At 44.1% G+C, this 22,506-nt stretch overlaps 1 protein-coding gene across 1 annotated transcript in view; it reads left to right on the top strand.

Annotated features, from left to right (window-relative positions):
• Positions 1-1,289: 1,289 nt before the first annotated feature.
• The window catches only part of LOC138261232 (actin, cytoplasmic 1-like), a 37,160-nt gene continuing 15,943 nt past the window's right edge, over positions 1,290-22,506 (top strand). Inside the window, exons 1-2 of the mRNA XM_069209997.1 lie at positions 1,290-1,380; positions 21,834-21,962. Of these exons, the coding sequence (XP_069066098.1) occupies positions 21,840-21,962 (123 nt within the window). The 5' untranslated portion in view covers positions 1,290-1,380; positions 21,834-21,839. The remainder of the gene's footprint in view (positions 1,381-21,833; positions 21,963-22,506) is intronic.

Genomic DNA, 22,506 nt, shown 5'->3' with positions numbered 1-22,506 from the left:
TTTTTGGGAACTGTAGTTCTTGACTGCTGCTATTCTAATAAAGTAAGAAAAGAATTCATAATGCTCGCCTCCGTGTCTTTAATAAAATTAAGACTTTCCTTCATAAATTACTAGGAAAATCTACATTACCCACTTAAAAGCCTATGGAGTCAACCTATAAGAGGCAGTTACTAACACTAGACTTTGTGCATAGCTAAAAAAGAAAAAGAAGGTCACATATGCAATATCAAACGCAAAAATACTAAGCAAAAGTAAATATTATGTCCTAGATAGTGGTACATTCTGTCAGAGCCCTGGGAATGCAGGATAGGGCTGCTCTCTACACGACAATGTCTTTATGGAAACAACCTAAATATTTTTATTTTAAGACCTGAAGGAGACTAATAATCCTTCTTGTTGAAGTCAGTGACTAAGATGACTGTTTCAATGCCCACTCAGCCTTTTATCCTTTCGAGCTATTTAAATTGAACACTATTAAATTAGGTAATAGTAACATATATTAGTTATAGTGATTAGAAGTCTCACAAGCGGGGTATAACATGATATATTTACATATATGTCAAAAATAAGTAACCGTACTGCTCTTAATGGGCTCTCAAGGCCTTCGATCTGAGCTTGGGCAAAATCACCAAGGGTAACTCCATTGCAGCTACACCCTGGAACGGAGTTATTTTCTGCAATTCGAGTCTGTGGGGCCAAAATGAGGAATGAGTTTTGGACAGAGTTGTACTGCACCCTGTTTCTATCATTTTGCCCATCACAGGCCTCTTCCTCGTGCAAATCCCTGGGGTTTAACCAGGTGTGACTTGAAAGAGGGGGGTCTTCCCTGGAACACCGGATGAGGGCCTGCTTGATGTCTCTAGTATGGTTCATAATACTGGGCCAATTCAGAATATGTAGCCTTGCCAGAAAGAGTCACGTTGAGAGAATATTTATGGGATGTAAGAAAACAAAAAAACATTCATGCAACTGTCCTTATATGGCAACACACAAGTCGGGACGGACCTTGCTACAGCACATTCACAGGTAAAGGGTTGCCAGCACGAGGCGAGGTCATCCCACGGGGTTAAAGTTTCCAAGATAGCGTCGATGCTGTAAATATATTTTATTCGCTAAGGGGTACGACAGCAATAAAAGAGATAAGCTGGGAGCCTAAAGGTTGTGCCATACATGCGGAACTCGTAAATCATTCACGCTCGTTTCGATTATGACGTCACTGAGCGAGTTCCACCAATCGGGACCCCGGCTCGCGACTTATAAATTATAAAGCCCCAGCTGCCTACCTGTCACTCAGAGCTCCATCACCCGAGGTGTGCAGTGTCACCCCAGCGCAGGCTGCTATCCTCCCCTGTCGTCACATCACAGCGACCCAACTCAGAGGTAAGCAGGTGCAGTAGGGACTCTAAAGGGAGTGACAAAAACCTGTCACTACAGACGCACTCATTGTACTTAAAAGTGTGGCTTCGAATGGACCTGAGCGGTCCCACTGGAAAGGTACCTTTTACCTTCTATAATTAATACACGCTCCTCCTTACCTGAAGAATCACGAGTCTTGTCGTTTGTGGAACCTTAACACCCACACACCTTTTCAAAGCTCGCCCCCAAGATGCTGGTCTATGATGGAATCCTCGAGACCAGGGCATGGACGTACCAGAGTCTGGGAGCGCCGCGAGGCCTCACCAGTGGTACTGCAGCGCACCAGAAAACTCTAGCACAACCACACCATTAGCATAGTAACACCCTCCATTTGCTCTATTGCTATTGGAATGCTCTTCTTGCAGTCTGCAAAGCGCTGCGATGCAAATAGACTGATCATTGAATAGATACATGAACAAAATATTTGGGAAGGTTTTTTGCCATTCGCAACAAATACTTCCATTGTACAGTGTTTAGACTTTGCTGGGACACGTTCTTTGCCAGATGCCTTCAGTATCCTTTGAGGCAGGTAGGAAACTGGTGTAGAATATATATTTTAATTAAGGTTACAGGTTTACACGAAGAAGAGCTATTATTGTATAAGCTGAATTCGTTATCAGACTGAAGAACTCATTGGAAGCAACAAAAGGACTGATGTGGCCTGAACAGCAACTTTCTGAAGTGCCATCTGTTGATGGATTTATGAAAGGGCAGTGAAATCTGCCTCTTCTAACACTATTGCAAAAGGGCATTGTATATCCAGGAGGGGCAGCGCCTCCCCGTCTGCTATCACCGTACCATACCCCAGAAAAGGAAGTGAGGCCTTCACATTAGCTTGCTGTTGTGATGCAGCCGCTTCCAGGCAGATACATCCCTCAAGCCCCAGTGGCGTAACGCAAAGTGATGGACCCCCCCACCATCAGAATCTAAGGAGGGTCTCTTCCTCTCACACACAGTCAATGACCATGGCCTAAATGGGGCCGCTCCTGAATGGTTGAGGGAGCCCCTGAAAAGCCGCCCCAGCACTGCAGGAGCTGCAAGGGCTTGTGTTTCCGGACTTGTCCAACCTCGGTGGCAGCAGAAACTGGGCCATGAGACAAAGGCACTTGAGAAAGAAATGCAGCAGGGCTGCTTCAGGCAGCGAAATGTCACCTACTTCCTTGACCTGGATCCACAGGACAGGATGCTTAAAAATCAAAAAGGATACTTCCTTAAAAGCAGCTGAAGCAGACCCGCCACGTCCCGCCAGAGGTGGGTACAGTAGTTGTATAGCTCGTCAGCTCCCATATGAGATAGAAGGCAGAGGATCCTAGAGCTTGTGTGTTTAGTTGCCTCTTCGTCGGAGAGTCTGGCTGCTCATTCTCATTCAAAATAGAGATGGAGAGAGCCCATCTTCCCAAGGCTTATGTGAGCTGTGAGGGCAATTCTGTTTCTTTGCAAGGTTTCATGCCTTATCCAAAGGGAACATTTTGTTTTTAATAAACTAGGATCCTTAAATCCTTCCTCCTCCTTCTAGTGCCCTAGACTCATCTGGTCATCTGAACCGGCCTGAAGAAGGACCTGAGACAGAATGCACAACTTTGGAATAAAGTTTGCTGCAAGAACTTTGCCAGTTGTCCTCAGACCAAGGAACACTATGTCGAGCAGACAATTCGATATACAACTGAGTATATTCAATCCACACATTTTCAAGCAGCCTCCAGGCAAAAATTCCATTTTAGGAAATAACCAGAATGGCAAGTCTGCTCCCGCCCCTGCCTGCTCTGAAATTGCCAGGTCTTATGCCTAGAAGTTACCCTGCACACAGTATCAGTCTGTAACTTATTCACTGAGCACGAGGTCCATGGTTCAAGTCCACCTGAGCTTATCAGAGCAATAAAGTGATTCAGGTTCTCATGTCCAATGATACTATCAATCGTGATTCTGGGAACACAAAGTGAATGCTTGGTAATCAGATTAGGTTTCGACACCCACCTTACACATGTCTAAAGTGCTTATTTGGTACAAAATATTAGTAACTACAGAAGCAATTGAAACAGTAATTACCTAATATAACAATAATAACAATTGTAAAATAACAGTTATAATATACAAAGAAGTGCAGGGACCCAAAACTTTTTAGGACTCTGGTTATATTGCCTGGTTCTGATTCCACATCATTCCCCCTTTCTTCTGTTAACACATTCTCCTGTATCTTTATCTCACTTGGGCAGGTTCTTTTTTCATCCCTGCTTTCTGTCATTGTAATTTTATCCACTGTATCCCTCTTCTGTCTTTTTACCGTTTGCTCAAAGTCAGATGATGAATAATAAGTCCTGGTCCCAACAAAATGAGGGTCTATGCACATCACCTGCAACCACAGACACAAATGTAGGTCTGCAATTCAAATGTTACTGATCGATTGGGGAGCAAAAGTGATCCTATTGTTCGATTCATCTCTGACTATTTCAGCGGAGTCACCAATTTGTATTTCAAATTATAAAAGAAAACTACTTTCGGTATATGCATCTATGAGATAAATAATTTAATCTGTGATAACCTAGAGTACTTTTGACTTGTAAAACAGCCCCTTGTGCATTTCAGCGCACACACTCTAGAAGAGATGGAGTGGTACATCAAACAGCCAATAGCAAGAGGTGAGAGTGAAATAGTCCTCAGGGTGGAGTCAAAGCCAACTCTGTATAATTGGAAGGAAATGCAAAAAATAGATCACAGAGACAGCTGTGCTGTCCAGAAGGAGCTAAAAAACCTAACTGCCTTCCTGAGCCTCAAGTGTGACCTTCATTCTAAATGGGTGGGACCTTCGACAGATTTTCCAAAGGGACACAGTTTCCTACAGTAAATCTATATGGCAGTATTTTAGCATGGAACCAGTCCTCCTGAAAACATAGTTCTGATCTGGCTTTCTTGAACAGACATTGGTCATCCGTCACCACCACCTCGCCTTAGTACCCATGCATTTTGTTGGATCTTTGTTTTTAAGTTTTTTAGGACACAGGGAGAAAAGTAAATTAGCAGGAGCAGGCAAAACAAAAGTACCAGCAGCTTGCAGCAGCAACCAGTGGAAGGGCGAGGTCCTTCAATGACCAACTTTTGACTCTTTTGAGTGCTACGTTAGTCCATAAAGCAGCAGGGCCAAGAGAGAAGTTCAGAATGGGAGGCTCCACAGAGGCTGCCCCTTGTCATCTATCTGTAAGCGGTGCTACCATTTTTACAGGGGCCTCCAACCATTAGAAAGCAAATTCAAGGGAGGCGGTTAGTTTTTTTAGGGGGGTGAAGGGTGTAGGCTATATGGCAAGATTAATGAATGAATAAGAATAATAGAAAGGCATGTTTTATGGGAAGGAAATGGTAGCTGGCTTATTTTTTAAGTGGCAGTTTCAAGGAAAAAGTGAAAAAACTAGGCTTGAAGCTCACACTTTGTATCAGTCAGATCCTTTGGGACTATAAATCCAGCTCATTAAAGCAGATTACATTTCCTAGTACGGAGTCCATCTCAGGACACGTCTAGCACTGTGCAAATGTATGGCCAGTAGCGAATTGCTTGCTAAGCCCGCTCATTCAAAAAATGAACCTAAAAAATCTGGGCCAGTATAAAAGGCTGGCATGCTGCCGGATCAATTCTGGACATGTGTGTACGAGGTGAACGAACGTCGCAGGTTCAAATCTGCTAGGACGATGAACTACTAATTAACACCTTTTATCAGGGCCTAGGGTCGAGGCAGCCCGAAAAAATAATATATGTAAGTGCCCACATTGCACCTATTTTTTTTAAAGCACGAGTAATAATCGGATGCAAAACACGTCTGATACCTGCTGTAAATGTTTTTGCAGCCCTTTAGACTCTAAAGGATCCCAGGAGCGCTTGCCTCTCACTGAATTTACTCCAGTTTTTGATTCGGCCTTCCCTGGGTGCAAAATACCGGAAAATGTGTTTATAGCACACTCCACACAGGCATTTAATCCACTGCCTCCTGCTCAGGGTTTTACATACATAGATGTGTAGCTTCTCACTATTTACTGAACCTGTTATTTCTTGAGAAGGGCGGGTACTCCCCCATCTAATGTGTGGTATCAGTGCTGAGAAGGGCCGGTACTCCCCCATCTAATGTGTGGTATCAGTGCTGAGAAGGGCGGGTACTCCCCCATCTAATGTGTGGTATCAGTGCTGAGAAGTGCAGGTACTCCCCCATCTAATGTGTGGTATCAGTGCTGAGAAGTGCAGGTACTCCCCCATCTAATGTGTGGTATCAGTGCTGAGAAGTGCAGGTACTCTCCCCTTCTAATAAAGAAGTACAGGTCCTGAGTGCCGGACAGTACCTGCCGTGCTTATGCCTCACTGTGCGTGCTAACGTGTAACTCGGTCCAGAAACTCAGCGTAAATCCTTCCCAGGGTGTGTTAGTGCCACCTTTGCGCGCGGACTGCGCTCTAGTTAGCCCGTGGCAGTCCAACCTCAGTGCCCCTGAGTATCGGTGACGTCACCGAGGCCCTGCCGTGGCTGCAGCCGCTCTGACCTCGCCTTTTATGGAAGCAGCGTTTGATGGCCGCAGTGGCAGGCTCCTTGTCAACAGGTACAACGGTAAAAGTGCAAACAGACACCGCTCTCATAGCTTCACGTGACAACCAGGGAGGGACGGGCAACGAGGGAACACAGGCCAGGTCACACCCTTCAGAGCCAGCTCAGCTCTCGCTTACCTCACAGGGACTTGGAAAATGCAGAATCCGGACACTCAAAAAGTACCCGTATAAATAAAGAATAACCGATTATTTTGTTAAGGAATTGCAAAGATCTTTCAGACAATGTTGAAAAGAGTAGGACTTGTGTGTACTACATAATGTAGATTTTCATAGTAACTTATGACGGAAAGTCTTAATTTTATTAAAGACACGAGGCGAATATTATGCGTTCTTTTCTTACTTTAATTTAAACAGCAGCAGTCAAGAAACTACAACTCCCAAGAGGGTTAGCTAAAGACTAACCAATGGGAGCAAAACAAAAACCAAAATTGGACCAATACCAAAGGGCCAGAAACCATAGAGTGTACCCTTGACTGCAAGCAGCCCTCTTTTCTTGAACGAGCAAGTCAAATAGAGTCATGGAACAAAGGATAAATAAGTCCAACAATTGCCAAGGATAAGGAAATGGAACACAAGTCTTGAAGCACAGCGATGAGCCGAGAGGGCGATGGATGAGGAAGTTGATCCTGGACAGGTTGTGCTGGCGACTCCAGAGATCTGTTCTTGAGGATAGACGTGATGGAGCTAGCGGCGTTACCCGGAAGCTGGAGGCAGTGCCGGAGTCGCTGGGAGGGAAAGAAATAGTACATATTAATAAACGTACTGAGGTGGGATAATATTCGCCTCCGTGTCTTTAATAAAATTAAGACTTTCCGTCATAAATTACTAGGAAAATCTACATTTTATGACAAGACCGGAGGCTCTATTATGCGCGTTTAAAGCTGGTCAACAACTAAAGACGAAGCAGTTCTAACAGGTTTACAATAAAAGGTTTTAAAAACATTATCGTTTGACCAGTCTGCTGACCTGAGAATGTCCTCTAAACTGGACCCAATAGCGAAAGCTTTTGAGGCCATAGCCCCCCTGGAGGAGTGTGCTCCAAAAACGGAAATATCTATTCCCGCTAAGGACATAATCAACTTAATCCAGCGGGCTAAAGTTGCCGAAGTCACTGGATTGTGGGGTTTTCGAAAAGAAATTAACAATTGATTGGAAGAGGACGTTCTCAGGTTAACGGTTCTTTTTTCATATTCTTTTAAACAAAGACCTACACATAACTTTGGTTTGGTCGGAAAAAAAGGGTAGAAAACAGAATGTAAGTTAGTTTTGGTACGTTTGGAAATGTGAAATAGGACCCCTGAAGGTAAGAATTGTCGGGCAGAGACGTCTAGGGACCTAACGTCCGAAGTCCTTTTTATAGAAATTAAGCATAGTAACATGGTAAGTTTAGCAGAAAGCATTTTAAGCGAAAGACTTGGGTTATCTGGCCAAGAGAGAAAGAGGTTGAAAACTAGAGAGACGTCCCAGATATGTGAGTACCTGGCAGAAGGAGGTTTAGAGAGTTTGACCCCTTTTAGGAGACAACAGATTAAAGGATGAGACCCAACAGGGTTTCCGTCAATATTTGAGTGGTTCATGGAAATAGCTGATCTGTAAAGGTTTATTGTGCGGTATGACTTACCTAAGCCCGCCTGGGCAGCTAGGAAATTAATAATAAGACTTAGATCCGCTGAAAAGGGATTGGAACACTTTCCCAGACACCAGCTTGACCAAAGAGCCCAGGCTGATTTATAGGCTCGTCTCGTGCCGGGTGCCCATGCGTTATTGATGAACTCTGAAGCTTCTGCCGAAATAGTATGGGTCTGTTGGGTAGACCGGAAATGAGCCAGGCTGAGAGAGTTAGAGATTGATCTAGTATTAGATCGTGAGGGCGATCGAAAGGATCTAGAATGAGAGATGGAAATGTCGGGAGTAGAATAGGAAAATCCACAGCCAGCTCGAGAAGGGGAGGGAACCAAACCTGAGATTGCCAAAAGGGGGTTAGCAGAACGAGGGATGCCTGCTGACGTCTGGCCTGATTCAGAACTCTGTTGATCAAGATGAAAGGAGGGAAGGCATAGTTGAGGGAACCGGACCAATCTTGTAAGAAAGCGTCTGTGGTCAATGCCAGAGGATCCGGGCGCCAGCTGAAAAATTGGGGAAGTTGGGTGTTGAGTCTGGACGCAAAGAGGTCTATTTGGAAAGGACCCCATTTCCTTTCTATCTGATGAAAGACTGACTGGTGTAGTTTCCAGTCGCTGGAGTCGGTGAGGTGGCGAGAATGCCAGTCTGCATTTGAAATCAATGATCCTGGTAGATACTCCGCTAAGAGGGAAATTTTGTGTGACAGGCAAAAGTCCCAGAGGCTCTTGGCTAATAGGGCTAGTGGTCTGGACCTGGTGCCTCCTAAACGGTTGATGTAGCGCACCGCTGAAATATTGTCCATACGGAGTAGAATGGAGCATCGTGCTCTGTTTTTTGTGAAGCTCTTGATCGCAAAGGAGCCTGCAAAAAGCTCTAAACAATTTATGTGCAATCTGGACTCCTCTGCGGACCATATACCGCCAGTCGATATCGAACCACAGCGGGCGCCCCAACCCGTGAGACTTGCATCTGATTCTAACACAAGATCGGGCACAGAGGGGAAGATGGACCTGCCGTTCCAAGCCTCTAAATGGGATATCCACCATTGGATTTCCATCTGGGATTCTGGGTCCAAGGAGACAAGGTCGGAATAAGCCAGTCCTCGACGAAGATGAAGGATTTTGAGGCGCTGGAGGGCGCGGTAGTGAAGGGGACCTGGAAAGATGGCCTGAATAGAGGACGAGAGAAGACCGACAATCCTTGCGAGGGTTCTGAGGGAAATAGACTCTTTTTGAAGGGTTAAGATTAGTTCTTTTTTTATTGCAGAAACTTTGGAATGGGGAAGGAACAGAGCGGCCGAGACGGAATCTATTTGGAAGCCTAGAAACTCTATTTGTTGGCAAGGTAAGAGAACTGACTTTTCGAGGTTTATCAAGAAACCGAGGTCCGAGAGGAGAGTGGATGTTAACTGAAGGTGAGAAAGCAAAGAGGCTTTGTTTTGGTGCATGATCAAAATGTCGTCGAGATAAATAATCAGTCTGATACCTAGGGAGCGTAGGAAGGTTACAACCGGCTTCAACAGTTTCGTGAAGCACCAAGGAGCGGAGGATAGGCCGAAAGGAAGAGAGGAAAATTGATAAGTTTTTGAATTCCAATGAAATTGCAAAAACTTTCTGTGAGAATGATGAATAGGGATGGTCAAGTATGCGTCCTGTAAATCTAGTCTGACTAGCCAATCGAACTGGAGTAAAATATCCCTGAGATGGATAATAGTTTCCATCTTGAAGTGTCGATAGATGACAAACTGATTGAAAGATTTCAGATTGATTACCGGTCTGAGCTTTTTGTTCTTTTTGTGGATGAGGAATATAGAGCTGGTGAACCCGGAAGGGTCTGGAGTGCAAAGCTGGATGGCCTCCTTTTTTAAGAGAGATTGAATCTCTGAAGAGATTAAAGAAGACATTTCTAAAGAAAACTTTGGGAGAGGAGGAAGACAGAGCTGGAGGGGGGGAGAAAGAAGTTCGATCTGGTATCCCTGAACCGTGGAGAGGACCCAAGGATCTGCAGAGATTGACTTCCACTTCTGGAGGAAGAAGCGAAGGCGACCTCCTACAGGAGGGCCAGAAAGTTGGCTTACCTTGATTAATGGGCAGTCTGGAGAAACGCTGGCCACGGTTGCGGAAACCTCTGGTTCTTTGTGGGTAAAAGTGGGGTTTGAACTCGTGGGGATAGGAGTTGGAGGAGTTGGAATATCCTCTTGAGCCTTGGTTTCTGTATGTGCGGCCGGTAAAGCGGCTCCTACCTCTACCGGCCCGGGAAAAAACACGTTGGTTGAAAACCTTCTTGAGATTTTGTTGGGCTTTGTCCAAGGATGAGAACGTTGAGACAAAACGGCTCACATCTTTTATGAAGTTATCCCCAAAGAGTTTTCCGTCGGCCTGAATACCGGGGTCTCGAGTAGCTAGGTTAGCTAGCTTGGGGTCCATTTTGAGGAGAAGGCCCTTACGCCTTTCGTGAATGATAGCCGAGTTGGCATTACCTAAAAGACAAAAGGCTCTCTGAGTCCAGAGAGAAAGATCTAAGGGATCAATAGGCGATTCCTCCAACCTAGCAGATTCAGCTATGTCAAAGATCCTTGCCAGCGGGCCTACCATGTCCAGGAGCTTGTCCTGGCAAGTGGTCCAAGCCTTGTCGACTCCCTTCCGGGGATCCTTGCCGAATTTGGTGAAAAAGGTGATAAGTGAGTCGTCAATAATTGGGGTTGCCGTAATATTGGAATCCAACGAAGGTCTGGGACATTCTGATTTTAACTTGGATCTGGTTTGCTTATCTAAAGGGAGGCGTAAGCGGGAAGTGATATAATCACCTACATGGTCTAACGGGAGCCATTCAGTAGAGTTAGGATGGTGTATGAGTGACGGATCAAACATAGGAACGCCCTCTGAGTCAACTACGCTGGTAGAGGGACCATCTGTTGCAAGTTTGATACGTTTGGGAGAGGAAAACGTATCATCCGGATTGTCAGACTGAGATAGATCATCCATGTCCTCATCGTCCGTGTCCAAAATTTTTGAGATCACAATCTTTTTAGGCGCAGTAACGTGTTTTAATTTTGATTTACATTTCGATTGAGTGATCGTGTTTTTGGTGGAAATCCCCTCCTTAGAAGGAGGCCTGGGAGGAATCAAGTCCTCATTCTTGTGTGAGGCAAGCTCACTCTCTGTTTGAGCGCCTTTACGTGATTTAACAGAGGATAATTTCCGTTTTCTGCTTTCCCCCGCAGAATGGGCCATAGATTTGGACACCATGGACATGACAGTATTCTCAATATTTTTAGACATTTTTTCCATAGATGCTTTCATGGCATGTTTAACGGAGGACTGGATTAATTTATTCAAATCCTGTTGAAAGGATTCTTCTTCCTCTTCAGAGGCAGACCTTGAGGGAGAACTCCCTGATTCCATAACTACAGAAGAAAATGCGGGCAGAAATGCCAGGAAACAAAGCCCAGAAAAAATATGTTGTAGAGGCTAGCAAAGGGTTAATAGGAGCAGCACGCTCCGTGTGTTGAAGCTATGCTCCTCCCCGGGGCGGAGATCCGAATAACAAAGCCAGACGAGGAGCGAGGCGGCACTGGAGACCAGCGGTAAGAGTAGCGCTGTAATAATAGCGCTGTCCTTTGTAGTCGGCGTCGTGTGGAGAAGACACGTAGAGCCGCTCTAAGAGGAGAGCGGCGAACAGCTGAGCCGGAAAGGAATTCCCTGTCAGACGCGCGTCGAACTGAGACGCGCGCTGACAGGTTCGGAAAATTAAGTGCGCAGTAGAATGTTCAACGGAGAGCGCGGCTGGAACGGCCGAGGCCGCCGGAGGGGGAACGGGGGAGAAGGAATAATTAACTAAAACCGGGATAAGACCGCCGCGGAGCGGTAAAGGAATAGAAACAATAGGGTATGCCCCGATATGGAAGCTGAAAATAAACACTACAATAGAATATGCAGAAATACAATATCTGAAAACAGTTAGTACATAGAAGACGAAAAGAGAGTACTTATCTTGACTGCGAGCAGCAAGAAAAGAGGGCTGCTTGCAGTCAAGGGTACACTCTATGGTTTCTGGCCCTTTGCTATTGGTCCAATTTTGGTTTTTGTTTTGCTCCCATTGGTTAGTCTTTAGCTAACCCTCTTGGGAGTTGTAGTTTCTTGACTGCTGCTGTTTAAATTAAAGTAAGAAAAGAACGCATAATAGAGCCTCCGGTCTTGTCATAAAATCTCGGTTTTACAGCTCTTGCTATTAAACTCCGCTTTTTAGGTGTATTTACTGATAGCTTTAGCTGTCTAGAAAACCTCATGTCTGCAATTCCTGAAAAAAAGGACAAGAGAAGTATAGAGAAATGACTTAGGATCAGCACTGCTCGGCCACTGGCTTTCACGTCTCTGTCATTGTCTGAAATGGCTTGGATGGGCTGTCTATCAAGACCAAGCCATTTAGCGGACGGTTACATTAGCTCATTTGTGTTCCCATGAGCTTTTGGTTAAGGAGCATCAAGTAGTCCTTTTCGTAGATTTCAAGTATAACATAATTTGTAGTAATTGAGTCAGTGTGTTTTTTATGTTTTTACTTTACGAACATAACAGCAGTTTGATTACTGGTTAATGGTGTTTTTGTTTAAGAAGTGGGTTGGTGTGCTTTACTTTGCTGTCAGGATGACATTCAATTTACATTTTTTTTTGTTCACGAACGAAAGACGTATTTGCACTTGCACTTGTTCTTTTTTAAAGAAACAACAAACTACTGGCCCTTTGTAAATAGTATATGCAAAGTAATATGTTGCTGTGTATATTTTTTCAGTTCACCACTTACAAGGCAAACTTCTGAATCCTTTGCACATGTTGTTTCAGAGTACATGTTTACTAAGCCAACACAACATGTATTACATAGAAGGCCCTACTCACAGATCCCATGATGCTATAGCTCAGGTGCTGCGTTACAATGAGATTTTCTTTCTAGGATATTTTGGCCAACTCTGTACGTACAGAGTTGCCCCACTATTACACTGTCAAAAAGTCCATCCTGCTGGCTTTGCCAATGCTAGTTTTTCTCTGTAGCTTAAAGTTCAATCAGCCCTAGGTACTATCTAGAGCAGTAAAACATCTACTTTCTCACACCTTAACTCCTTCTTATGATGAGTTCAACTAATTTGGGTAAATGCACCTTATTATTTACAGTACTTCCAAATTGCAACAAGGGAGTAACCAATAGCCAATGACATGCAAAGAAGCTGAAGCATAAATACTTTGTATCCTACATTCAAGTTGGCCCTTCCTATCTCTATTGCCGGTGGTTGCTTGGCTTTCTTTTTTAGTTATGACTGCATATTTTTGTAGTTTTGAGGAGCCAGTCCAGCCTACACATGAGAATCCTCACACAGTCTATACAGATCACACTGCTGCTGCCACTGGGCACTCAGAGAGGGTGTTTCGGCTTCGTCAGTCATGAGTAAAACACTGACAGTGTTACCCGGTGGGCTCCATGGATATGCCGAGACACTCCAGAGATGTACAACTGTACACCATCTCCATGAAGACTTTTTAAAAAGAGGTCTTTAGGGGCATGACTTAAGACGAGAATGGAGAAGGATGCATCCCCAAACAGCATTATTCCTGCCCGGCTGTTTTAATACTGAAACAGCATCCCCGATGCCATCCACTCCAGCAGCAACCAGAGGTGTCCCAGATATGCCACTGGAGAGCCGATTGCCATGGAAAGTACCACCCATTGGAACATTATTTGTGGGCTATGGAGGTAGGGTGCCCCGTGGTGTCCACTAGATTGACACCAGGCAGCCTGGCATTCCAACCCCTAAAGCACCCACCCGATTTACCCCAGAAGGTGCACCGCAGGCTTGGTGTGGTGGGAGACTGAAAGCAACAGCTTGCAGATGTATGTCTTCTTCCACCTGATCCTTGCTCCTCTGTGGGTCTGTGGTGAATTCACACCCCTCTCAAGACTGAGGTGAGAGGTTTATTTGAGGATCCGATTGTCCTCTTGGAAATCTGAGAAGTTCTCAAAACCATGCAGCGAGGCAAGACTCAAACGTTGATGACTTCCCGGTATTACTTTTACTAAACATTCCTGCCCAGCTGGGAACTCAATGCCATCCCTCTAACACCTTCAGGCATACCTCAGGCCTCCTCTTCACTATGGCCCTTGTTACGAGTCTGACAGTCTTCAGACCGCCAGACTCGCGCTGGCGGTCATACCGCCAAACATGCCGGCAGTGTGGACCTCCATATTACGAGTGTGGTGGTTTGGCCTGTGCCAAACCGCCACTTTCCCATTCAAACTGTCAGGGTGGTCAGAGCATCGGACCAGAGATAAGCATTTCCAACCCCACGGACTGCCTAAGACCGCCGGCAGTTTTACGAGTTCCCTTTCCGCCAGGGTTTTCATGGCAATAGCATCACCACAAAAACCCTGATAGAAAGGCTACTGGTGACAGGAATTTGCATTCCTGTTGCCAGTAGACGTCCACATCCAAGAGCCCCGCACCCCTTACAACATTCTCACCCCCCACCACCCCTCCCGTAGTAATCCCCCACTCCCCTGCACTTACCCCCACATCCCTGCATATACTCACGCACCCAAACACACACACTACCTCACACTGACACCCACACGCACACCCTGACACTCACTCACAACACCCTTATACTCTCGCACACACACACACAGACTCTCCCCAAAACCATACACACCCTCACATGCTCACACACACAACACCCCCACTCCTCTTTTGGACGGTCACCTTATCTGGTCGTCGAGGTGGTCGTCCAGGAGGGAACGGGTCCTGGCGCTTGCACCGCCACCAGCGCCCTGCCAACACAACACTGCCACGCTGTTTTTCAAATTGAAATACGGCGGGCAGTGTTTTGTTGGCGTGGAGGTGTCGGCAGACCGCTGCTAGACTGCTAACTGCCAGTACGAATGCTGGCAGTTTTCTGCCTGGAAAATGGTGGAAAGCTACCAGCAGTGTTAATATAGCAGTCTGAGGACCGCTGTGCTGGAGGTCTTTTGGCAGCCGCCAGCACGGCGGTCGGTGGTCTTCTCCACCAAAGTCATAATGAGCACCTATGTGTGCGGTGAATACCACATTAATACATAAACACAGGAAGGACCCAAACACCTGTGCCTCATGAAGGCACATAGCTCTATTAAGCATTAAGGCAAAACTCTTCACTCACATTCTGACAAACAGACTTGAGACACTCGTAACCTACCTAATAGACCCTGGCCAAGTGGAATTTATTGAACAGAGACATGGTAGTGACAATAATAGGTGCTTAGCCCACCTGATAGCAAAGACTGGCAGAAATAAATCACCCTGCTTTACTGCTATTCTCCGCTGCCTAGAAGGCATCTCATTGGGTTAGAAGGAGCTTCCTGGAAGCTGTCCTAGACAAACTGAGTGCCAAGGATGACAAATTGCATCCTTGCTGGGTGGGTCAATTATGGCCTCTATTAGAAAAAGTAGGCAGTGATTTCCACCTTCCCCCCTCCACAGGGATACCAAAAAGGTGTGTTCTAATCAGCCTGCCCTTACTTGGCCCAGTGCAGTGTTGCTTGAAGCACCTGGTAGATTAGTAATTCTCCACCGTGGATGCCATAGAGCTCATGGATGTCCTGGGGGTGCAGCAGTGTTCCCTCTGTGAACAAGTTGCCAAGTGTGGTGACAACCGCCTCCTCTCATATCTCCATGCGTTGGTCAGTCAAACCAGCCTCCCCTGGGGGAGACCCCGATGTCAACTGACTTCTTTATTCAGGGTTAGATCAGATATTCTGAACAATGCAACACATCTCTGAAACAAATCAGATCCAATAATGTCAACAGCAACACCAGGTCCTGCATCCTTCCAAGTCACAGACCGCCACCCTACACTGTCCCTATTTCAAAAGCTGATCTACAACTGGGCATACTCTATGGGTTGAATCTCTAGCACCTGAAAACACTTCAGCTCAGCGAGGTTGTACTATCAGCAGAAATTAAAAAGAGGCTTGTGATCTGATCACAGGTGAAACGTGGGTCGCCCTATGGGTTGAGGTTCCTAAGACCTTCTAGTGCACCTCACACAGGGATGATGATGTGCCAGTGGCACAGGAAACCTGTGCATCTCCACAGCTTTGTTCACTTAACTGCAAAAGAATACTGGCAATAATGCAAGGATAGGGAAACTCCTATTCACAAGCAATTGGCTTAGGTGGTCATCCATGTCCTGCACCTCATCAAAGGGGTCACAGGCATTCCTATTGGGGAAGGCTAATGGCTCGTTATCATGGGCATAAGCCTGGACCTACTGGAGGGCATGATCTAACTTAACTGGGCTCTGATCCTAAAATTATTGGGGTGGAGAGATTAATCATAGACCTGTGCCTCAAAAAGTAGGACCCAGCTCCAATTGCTCTCTGGTTCAATAAATCGTGCCACTTCCTACCAGTGGAGCTGCTAACACACAACTCATCCCAAATTCACAGCAAGATGGTGACCACTGGTTCTTTTTTAGATGGAGATACATTTGCTACTCACCCAGTCATCTGAAGACTTCAGTTATTTGACTAGGAACCATGTATGAAACAACCAACCTCTCAGACCTTTCTCATTTACGCCTGACTAGCAAACACAACTTCACCCAATATGGGATGGCATCACACAGCAGTGACTCCCAGAAACATACAAACTGCAATTCCACACCCTCTAAACTAAACGCAACATAATTCTTATCACACATCATACTAATGCCATGTGGTCCTACTCCCATGACTTAAACTTCCAGTTGCCCTTGTTCAAGTTTTTATGGATGTGTGGAATTGCAATTTTGCATATGGGTCCTTTATTTTTGAATATTTGTTTAACCGAGGTCGTGGAAATGCAAGTGTAAGTAAAAAAGAGGCCTTCATCAAATTTATTAAACCCATCTAAGGAAGACGTTAAGATGAAAGACCTGTTGAGAGGAAAAAGGGTCCTCCTATCCACAGGGAAGATGGTTGGTAATTTTGACAAGAAGTAAGGTGGCCCTTTGAGGCTAGGAGGGAACAGATGGAAGGAAAAGTGAAAGATGATGAAAAGAGAATTGAGAATACCGATAGCAAATTGGGGAATGAGTAAGTCACACAGATTTTTGAAAGGGGGCTTCACTCATAATGCACTTTCAGCGATTAGAGAATGCAAGGCGTTCAAGAAACCTGAGGCTTCTGAAGTGGGCAGTGATGGGTGAATCTTAGGGCCAAATGTAGCAACGAATTTGCGAGTCGCAAACGGCGAAAATCGCCGTTTGCGAGTCGCAAATGCGTCTATGGTATGTAGAAATGCATTTTGCGAGTCGGAACCGACTCACAAAATGCATTTCCGAGTCGCAAATAGGAAGGGGTGTTCCCTTCCTATTTGCGAGTCGCAGTGGTATGCAATTCCATTTGCGACGGCGTTCGCAAATGGACTCGCAGTTACCATCCACTTGAAGTGGATGGTAACCCACTCGCAAACGGGAAGGGGTCCCCATGGGACCCCTTCCCCTTTGTGACTGGACCCAAAAATATTTTTTCAGAGCAGGCAGTGGTCCAAGGGACCACTACCTGCCCTGAAAAAATCCGAGACAAAAGGTTTCGTTTTTTTTTTTATAAGTGCAGCTCGTTTTCCTTTAAGGAAAACGGGCTACACTTTGAAAAAAAAACTGCTTTATTTAAAAGCAGTCACAGACATGGAGGTCTGCTGTTCCCAGCAGGCCTCCATCACCGTGAGTGCCCTGAGTCGCTATGGGGTCGCAAATTGCGACCCACATCATTAATATTAATGAGGTGGGTCTTTGCGACCCCATAGCGACTCGCAGAAGGTGTCTGAGACAACTTTCTGCATCCCAAATTGCGACTTGCAATTTGCGAGTCGCAGGGACTCGCAAATTGCAAGTCGCAATTTGGGAGTTTCCTACATCTGGCCCTTAGACCCTAACATCTGTTGAACTTTTAAATTCTGTTAGACAGCGTGCTTTCAGATTTTATTCTGTACATTGGAGGAGATTATACTTACTGAACCACAGTCACCTTCTACCCCGAATAGCAACCATTAGACACCTTTTTACAAAGAAGTTTTTTTGGAGCAAAAGTAGATATATTTTTTTAAATTTTCTGTCAAGTGATTGCTTTAAATGACGAACAAACTGTATTTTCAAATGCCAATAAAAAAGTAAGCACACTCAATTACTTTTGAAGAATGGCACCTTGGTTTCATGAAGTGTACCAGAAATGTGGGAAAAACCGACATTTGCAAACAAAGATCAGAGTCACCAGGTAACACTAGGATATAATCTTACACAACACAATGTGCGAGGATTTTAAATTGATAATTGACTGCCTGACCAGGTATATAGGCCTCTCTCCTCGACTTTGTACTGTCTCTTGACAACCTTTCTTGCCAAGGAAACTAGAGTACATAACCCGTACCTTTTACTAAAATCTTGTATGTTTTCAATCTTCAATCTAATTGTACTTAATCTACAAGACAGTTGTGCCAGTAAATGTAGGGTATGAGATGCAAGTGTTATCACTATTTGGAGATGTGCTAGCAGTGCAATCCAGGGAGTTGCAATTTGATACTAGTATCATCGATTTTAATTGGAGAGGAGTGTTCATTTCCATCAAAGTTCCTAGTTCAGAGGTAGAAACAGGTGTTACGGAATTTGCCGTAAAAACATCCCTACACCTTTCCACAAATCAGCTATTTCCCTAGGAAACTTTAATTTTAAATAGTATATTAATGTCATGGTACAGGCAGTGTTTTTCAAAATATTTCTTTTTGGCCAAATGAAGATCTTCATTTCAAAAACGAATTTTCTTACTTTGGTTTAACTTTTGACATTACCCAGGATTGATTGTGAAAATGTGGCACTAGCTGGCTGGCTTGAGTGCTTATAGCCCACCTGACAGCTTCAAGCAGTGAGACAGCTTATTACATTCACAAGCCATCGTGATTAGTTCACAAAATAAGTAAAGGCTCTGCACTGGCAGATACCAAAGCCCCAACTGCCTTAAAATGTTTGTCTTATTTAGATATTGGATGCACAGACTGTCTTAAAATGGTTGCCTTATGTTTAACAAGTGTATTATTTTTAAATACCTGATAACTCACCATCTTCATGCTCTTTATTCGATTAGTACAAAATAAAATCATAAAAGACAACAATAAAAGTAAAATAAATCACGCACACAATAAAAGTTTATTTTGTCAGACTGCTCCTGCTAAATAACAAGTCAGATGTGCACGTCAGACAAAAGCAGAAAATAAAACAAAGCAGGCCAAAATTGTTTGAAACGCTTGCTGGAAAGGAAGGAGAAAATTAAAGACTTACAAAGTTAGTTTTATAAACGGGACAAAGCACGATAAAGTGCAAAGTGTTCTCAGTGGAAACATGATTACATCCCCAGCTTAATTTGTTAAAAAAAAAAAAGAAGTACCAAGGCCCTCGTCAGGAGGCCAGTGCAGGGTGCACTACCCTTTGCCCCTGCCAGCACTGCCAATGTCATAACAACACAAGGACTGACCATCACAATCCTACTAGTGTAACAGTTCAGACTATTCCTTGTCCCTAAAGCCATTAGAATGGCTTAGGTAGCAGGCATTAGTCGTTTTTAATGTATGTTTAATTAATAAACACCTATTGTGCTCATTTCTAAACTAGACAGACAGAGCTACCATGTGGCAGACTATCAGGAGCGCCGGGCTTGACAATTAAGTGCTGGTGCTGAGCACCAGAAACCATTGGCTCAAAGTAAGCACTGTACACATCTACATGGAACAAAATCGGGGTCAAATAAACTTCCACATGGAATGGCCAACTGGTGGTGAAATACATTAAGTCTACATCAGATCAAAAGAAATGGATGATGGTGTGACATACCAAAGGTTAGGTAAGGCTCCATTGGAAAAGTAGATGGTAACAGTACATAAGCTCTAATGGAAGGTTTCACCATTTCAATGTATTCTCTCTCCTTTACTTTGCAAACGTTAAATTCTGCCTTAGTCCATGCAACATCCCTACCCACTATGGAATCTGGACTGTTAAAAATGTCAGGCCATCCCAATTTGGTGAAACACACTATAACATACTTTCACCAAGCTATACTAGAAGCTTGATTAAGGGCCAAAAAATCCTTTAATATAAGGTGATTAAGGCTCTTTTCTGGTGTCAACCAAACAGATAGAGAAAGTAACAAAGGACACATCTGCAAGATATTGGTCAAAAAACAATCCCAAGATCCTCATGAATAATACAGGATGAGGAGCAACACTCCGAAGCTAAAGGTTGAAATAGCAGATGAAATTTGGGCTAAAGGAAATCATGAGCTGGTCCTCATGAACTTTATATTTTTAAAAACAAAAATAAGCAAAATCAGTGACTGTGTGGTTTTAGTAATTTCACTACATCTCTCTTCGCCAGATTTTTGGCTTATTACAAAAGGAGATCTTGGATTCTATAAAAGCTGATCTCGTTACCAGTGTCCCACTAATGTAGATTTGTTCTATGTACAGAAGGTACCTGCAGAATCAGGATTACAAGTTTACTGGCAACACTACGTTGCTGATCTCCTTCCCGTACGCATTCAGACAAATCACCAAGAAAACACTTGTCAAAATGTGAAGGGGAATAAAGTCCCAGTGTGAGTGAAAATTTCACATTGGTGATGGTTACATTTTGAGTACCAAGGTATTCAGGTGCCTCATAACTTTATATCTCCATTATATGGTTCGCCCTGGTGTAGGTCTACCACATTGGTATCCACGGTAAACCAGTAGTGAGACTCGTAGTAAGAAATTAACAGAGCTCAGAGACTAACAACCTCATTGAATTATTCACGAGTAACAACGATTCATAAATTAAAACGTGCTCCTTCTCTGAAAAGAATGAGAGTAGGGAACAGTTTTACAACTGAAGACCAGTCACAGTTAAATATTTCATGAGATTCCTGTAGTCTTCGAGCAAGTCAATACAACACTTGCGGGAGAAAACATTAATGAAATTGTCTATGCAGGAATATGTTGGAAGTCACAGTTTCTTGAGAGAAGCTAGCTACTTGGTCCATTGAAGTGCGATGACACTACAGTAAGGACTTACTGGGAAATCGAATTCATATCTTCGAGTCCGTCCATGCCCAGGAAAATACATAAAGACAGTGTGATGAATGTGATTTACCTTACCATCACAACACCCTATGCTTCTATTCCACGCTGAACGTTTACATTAGAAACAAGCTGAAATTCTTTGGGATGATATGGTGTGACTAGCCAAAAAGTCAGCCCTCAACAAAGTTTGTAGAGGATCTCCTTCATGTCACGCAGGGAATGCCGATTTGCCACACAAAGAAGGTAGATATGGAGTTACAGGAACACAGTGTGGTGGGTTGAAGGGAGGATCACTTTCTCAAGGGTGGATGGAAGATTGGATCATCATCATCATGCAAGGGAGGATAAAGTGAAGTCACATAAGGATTATTCATGTGGGAAACTTGTGAGGGAGGGTGTGGTGAGCACGAGGTAGAAGCAACCCAAAAAAAGTATAAGTAGCATGAGGAGGGGAGCAAATGGAATGGAATGGAATTAACATCCAACAACACAAAGAGGATGAATGGGAGGAACATCAGCCACAGATGGTAAACTGGGGAATTTGGATGGCTCACAAAAGGTGTAACACATGGGAAAACTCAGCCAAAGGATAGAAAGACAATCAGTCACACAAAAGAGGAATAAATGGGGGATTGCAAAAGAGAATTAGTCACACAAAAGAGGAATAAATGGGGGATTGCATTCACCTTAGTTTAGGTATATTTGGAAATGTTCCATTTTTATCCAGCTTTTCAAAACTATGTTTGTGAAAGACCCCCACCCCCCAATACAAAGATGTTCTAGTGAGTTGGGTCTGGTAACAGAGATAAATAGAAAACATATATTAGCTTTTGTAGTAAAGTTCTAATCTGGATTTGGTATGGATATAAACATACCACTAAGGATTGTATTTTCTCCTATTATCGAACATATTAGAAGAATTCTGTTTCGGACTTCATGCAACTTTGCCTGCACTTCCTACAGATGCAGAAACAATTCACAAGTAGTATATTTGGAGACATAAGGTGTAATATATGTTGAAAATGAGCTCATGGCATTCTACTCTCCAGCTCCCCCCTGTATTTCAAGTATTTGTGCCGCTAACAATATTCATGCCTCTTCTTCCCATAGTTCACCATGGAGGATGATATTGCTGCACTGGTTATCGACAATGGATCTGGTATGTGCAAGGCCGGCTTTGCTGGAGATGATGCTCCACGTGCCGTCTTTCCATCCATCGTGGGACGCCCAAGACACCAGGTAAGTGACCCCTAATTTACAAGAACTGCTTGGTATAGGATGGCTGCTTTCTTTTACTTTCTTTTCTTGATATTCTAGTTAAGAGCTACGAGTATAAACTATTTAAAACCACAGAAGTATGATTTAGGTTCTTTAACAGGTAAATACTAATAAAGTGCATTTGTGGTATCAATCAAACATTTTCATAAAAAGCATGCAAACACACCGACTCTCATGCCTTCTCATTATTTATCTATCAATTTTTAGCTTCATTTGTTATAATTTACAATAAACAGTCCTAAAACAGTCCTATAGTGCTTTCATAGAGGCATGAATGTTATGGCCGTCACAGAAAGGGTCCATAGCCCACCAGTCTTGACTGGTTCCAACTATGGTTCGATTCCATATAGTTGCCTGATTTGGCTTTTCAATGTGAAGTTGCGTGGTGAGTTACAATGGGTACTATGACGAACCTGTAGTCAGAATCGTGGTGGTCAACAGAACCTATTCCTTGCTGGAGGAGGAGGGAGTGGTTTGCCTGTATAGCAGTTTGTCCCTATATGCT

This window comes from Pleurodeles waltl, chromosome 10 (assembly GCF_031143425.1).
Source record: "Pleurodeles waltl isolate 20211129_DDA chromosome 10, aPleWal1.hap1.20221129, whole genome shotgun sequence".
Taxonomy (NCBI): Eukaryota; Metazoa; Chordata; class Amphibia; order Caudata; family Salamandridae; genus Pleurodeles; species Pleurodeles waltl.
The sequence above is the reverse complement of the archived record's forward strand: the minus strand, read 5'-3'. Positions and strand labels throughout refer to the sequence as shown.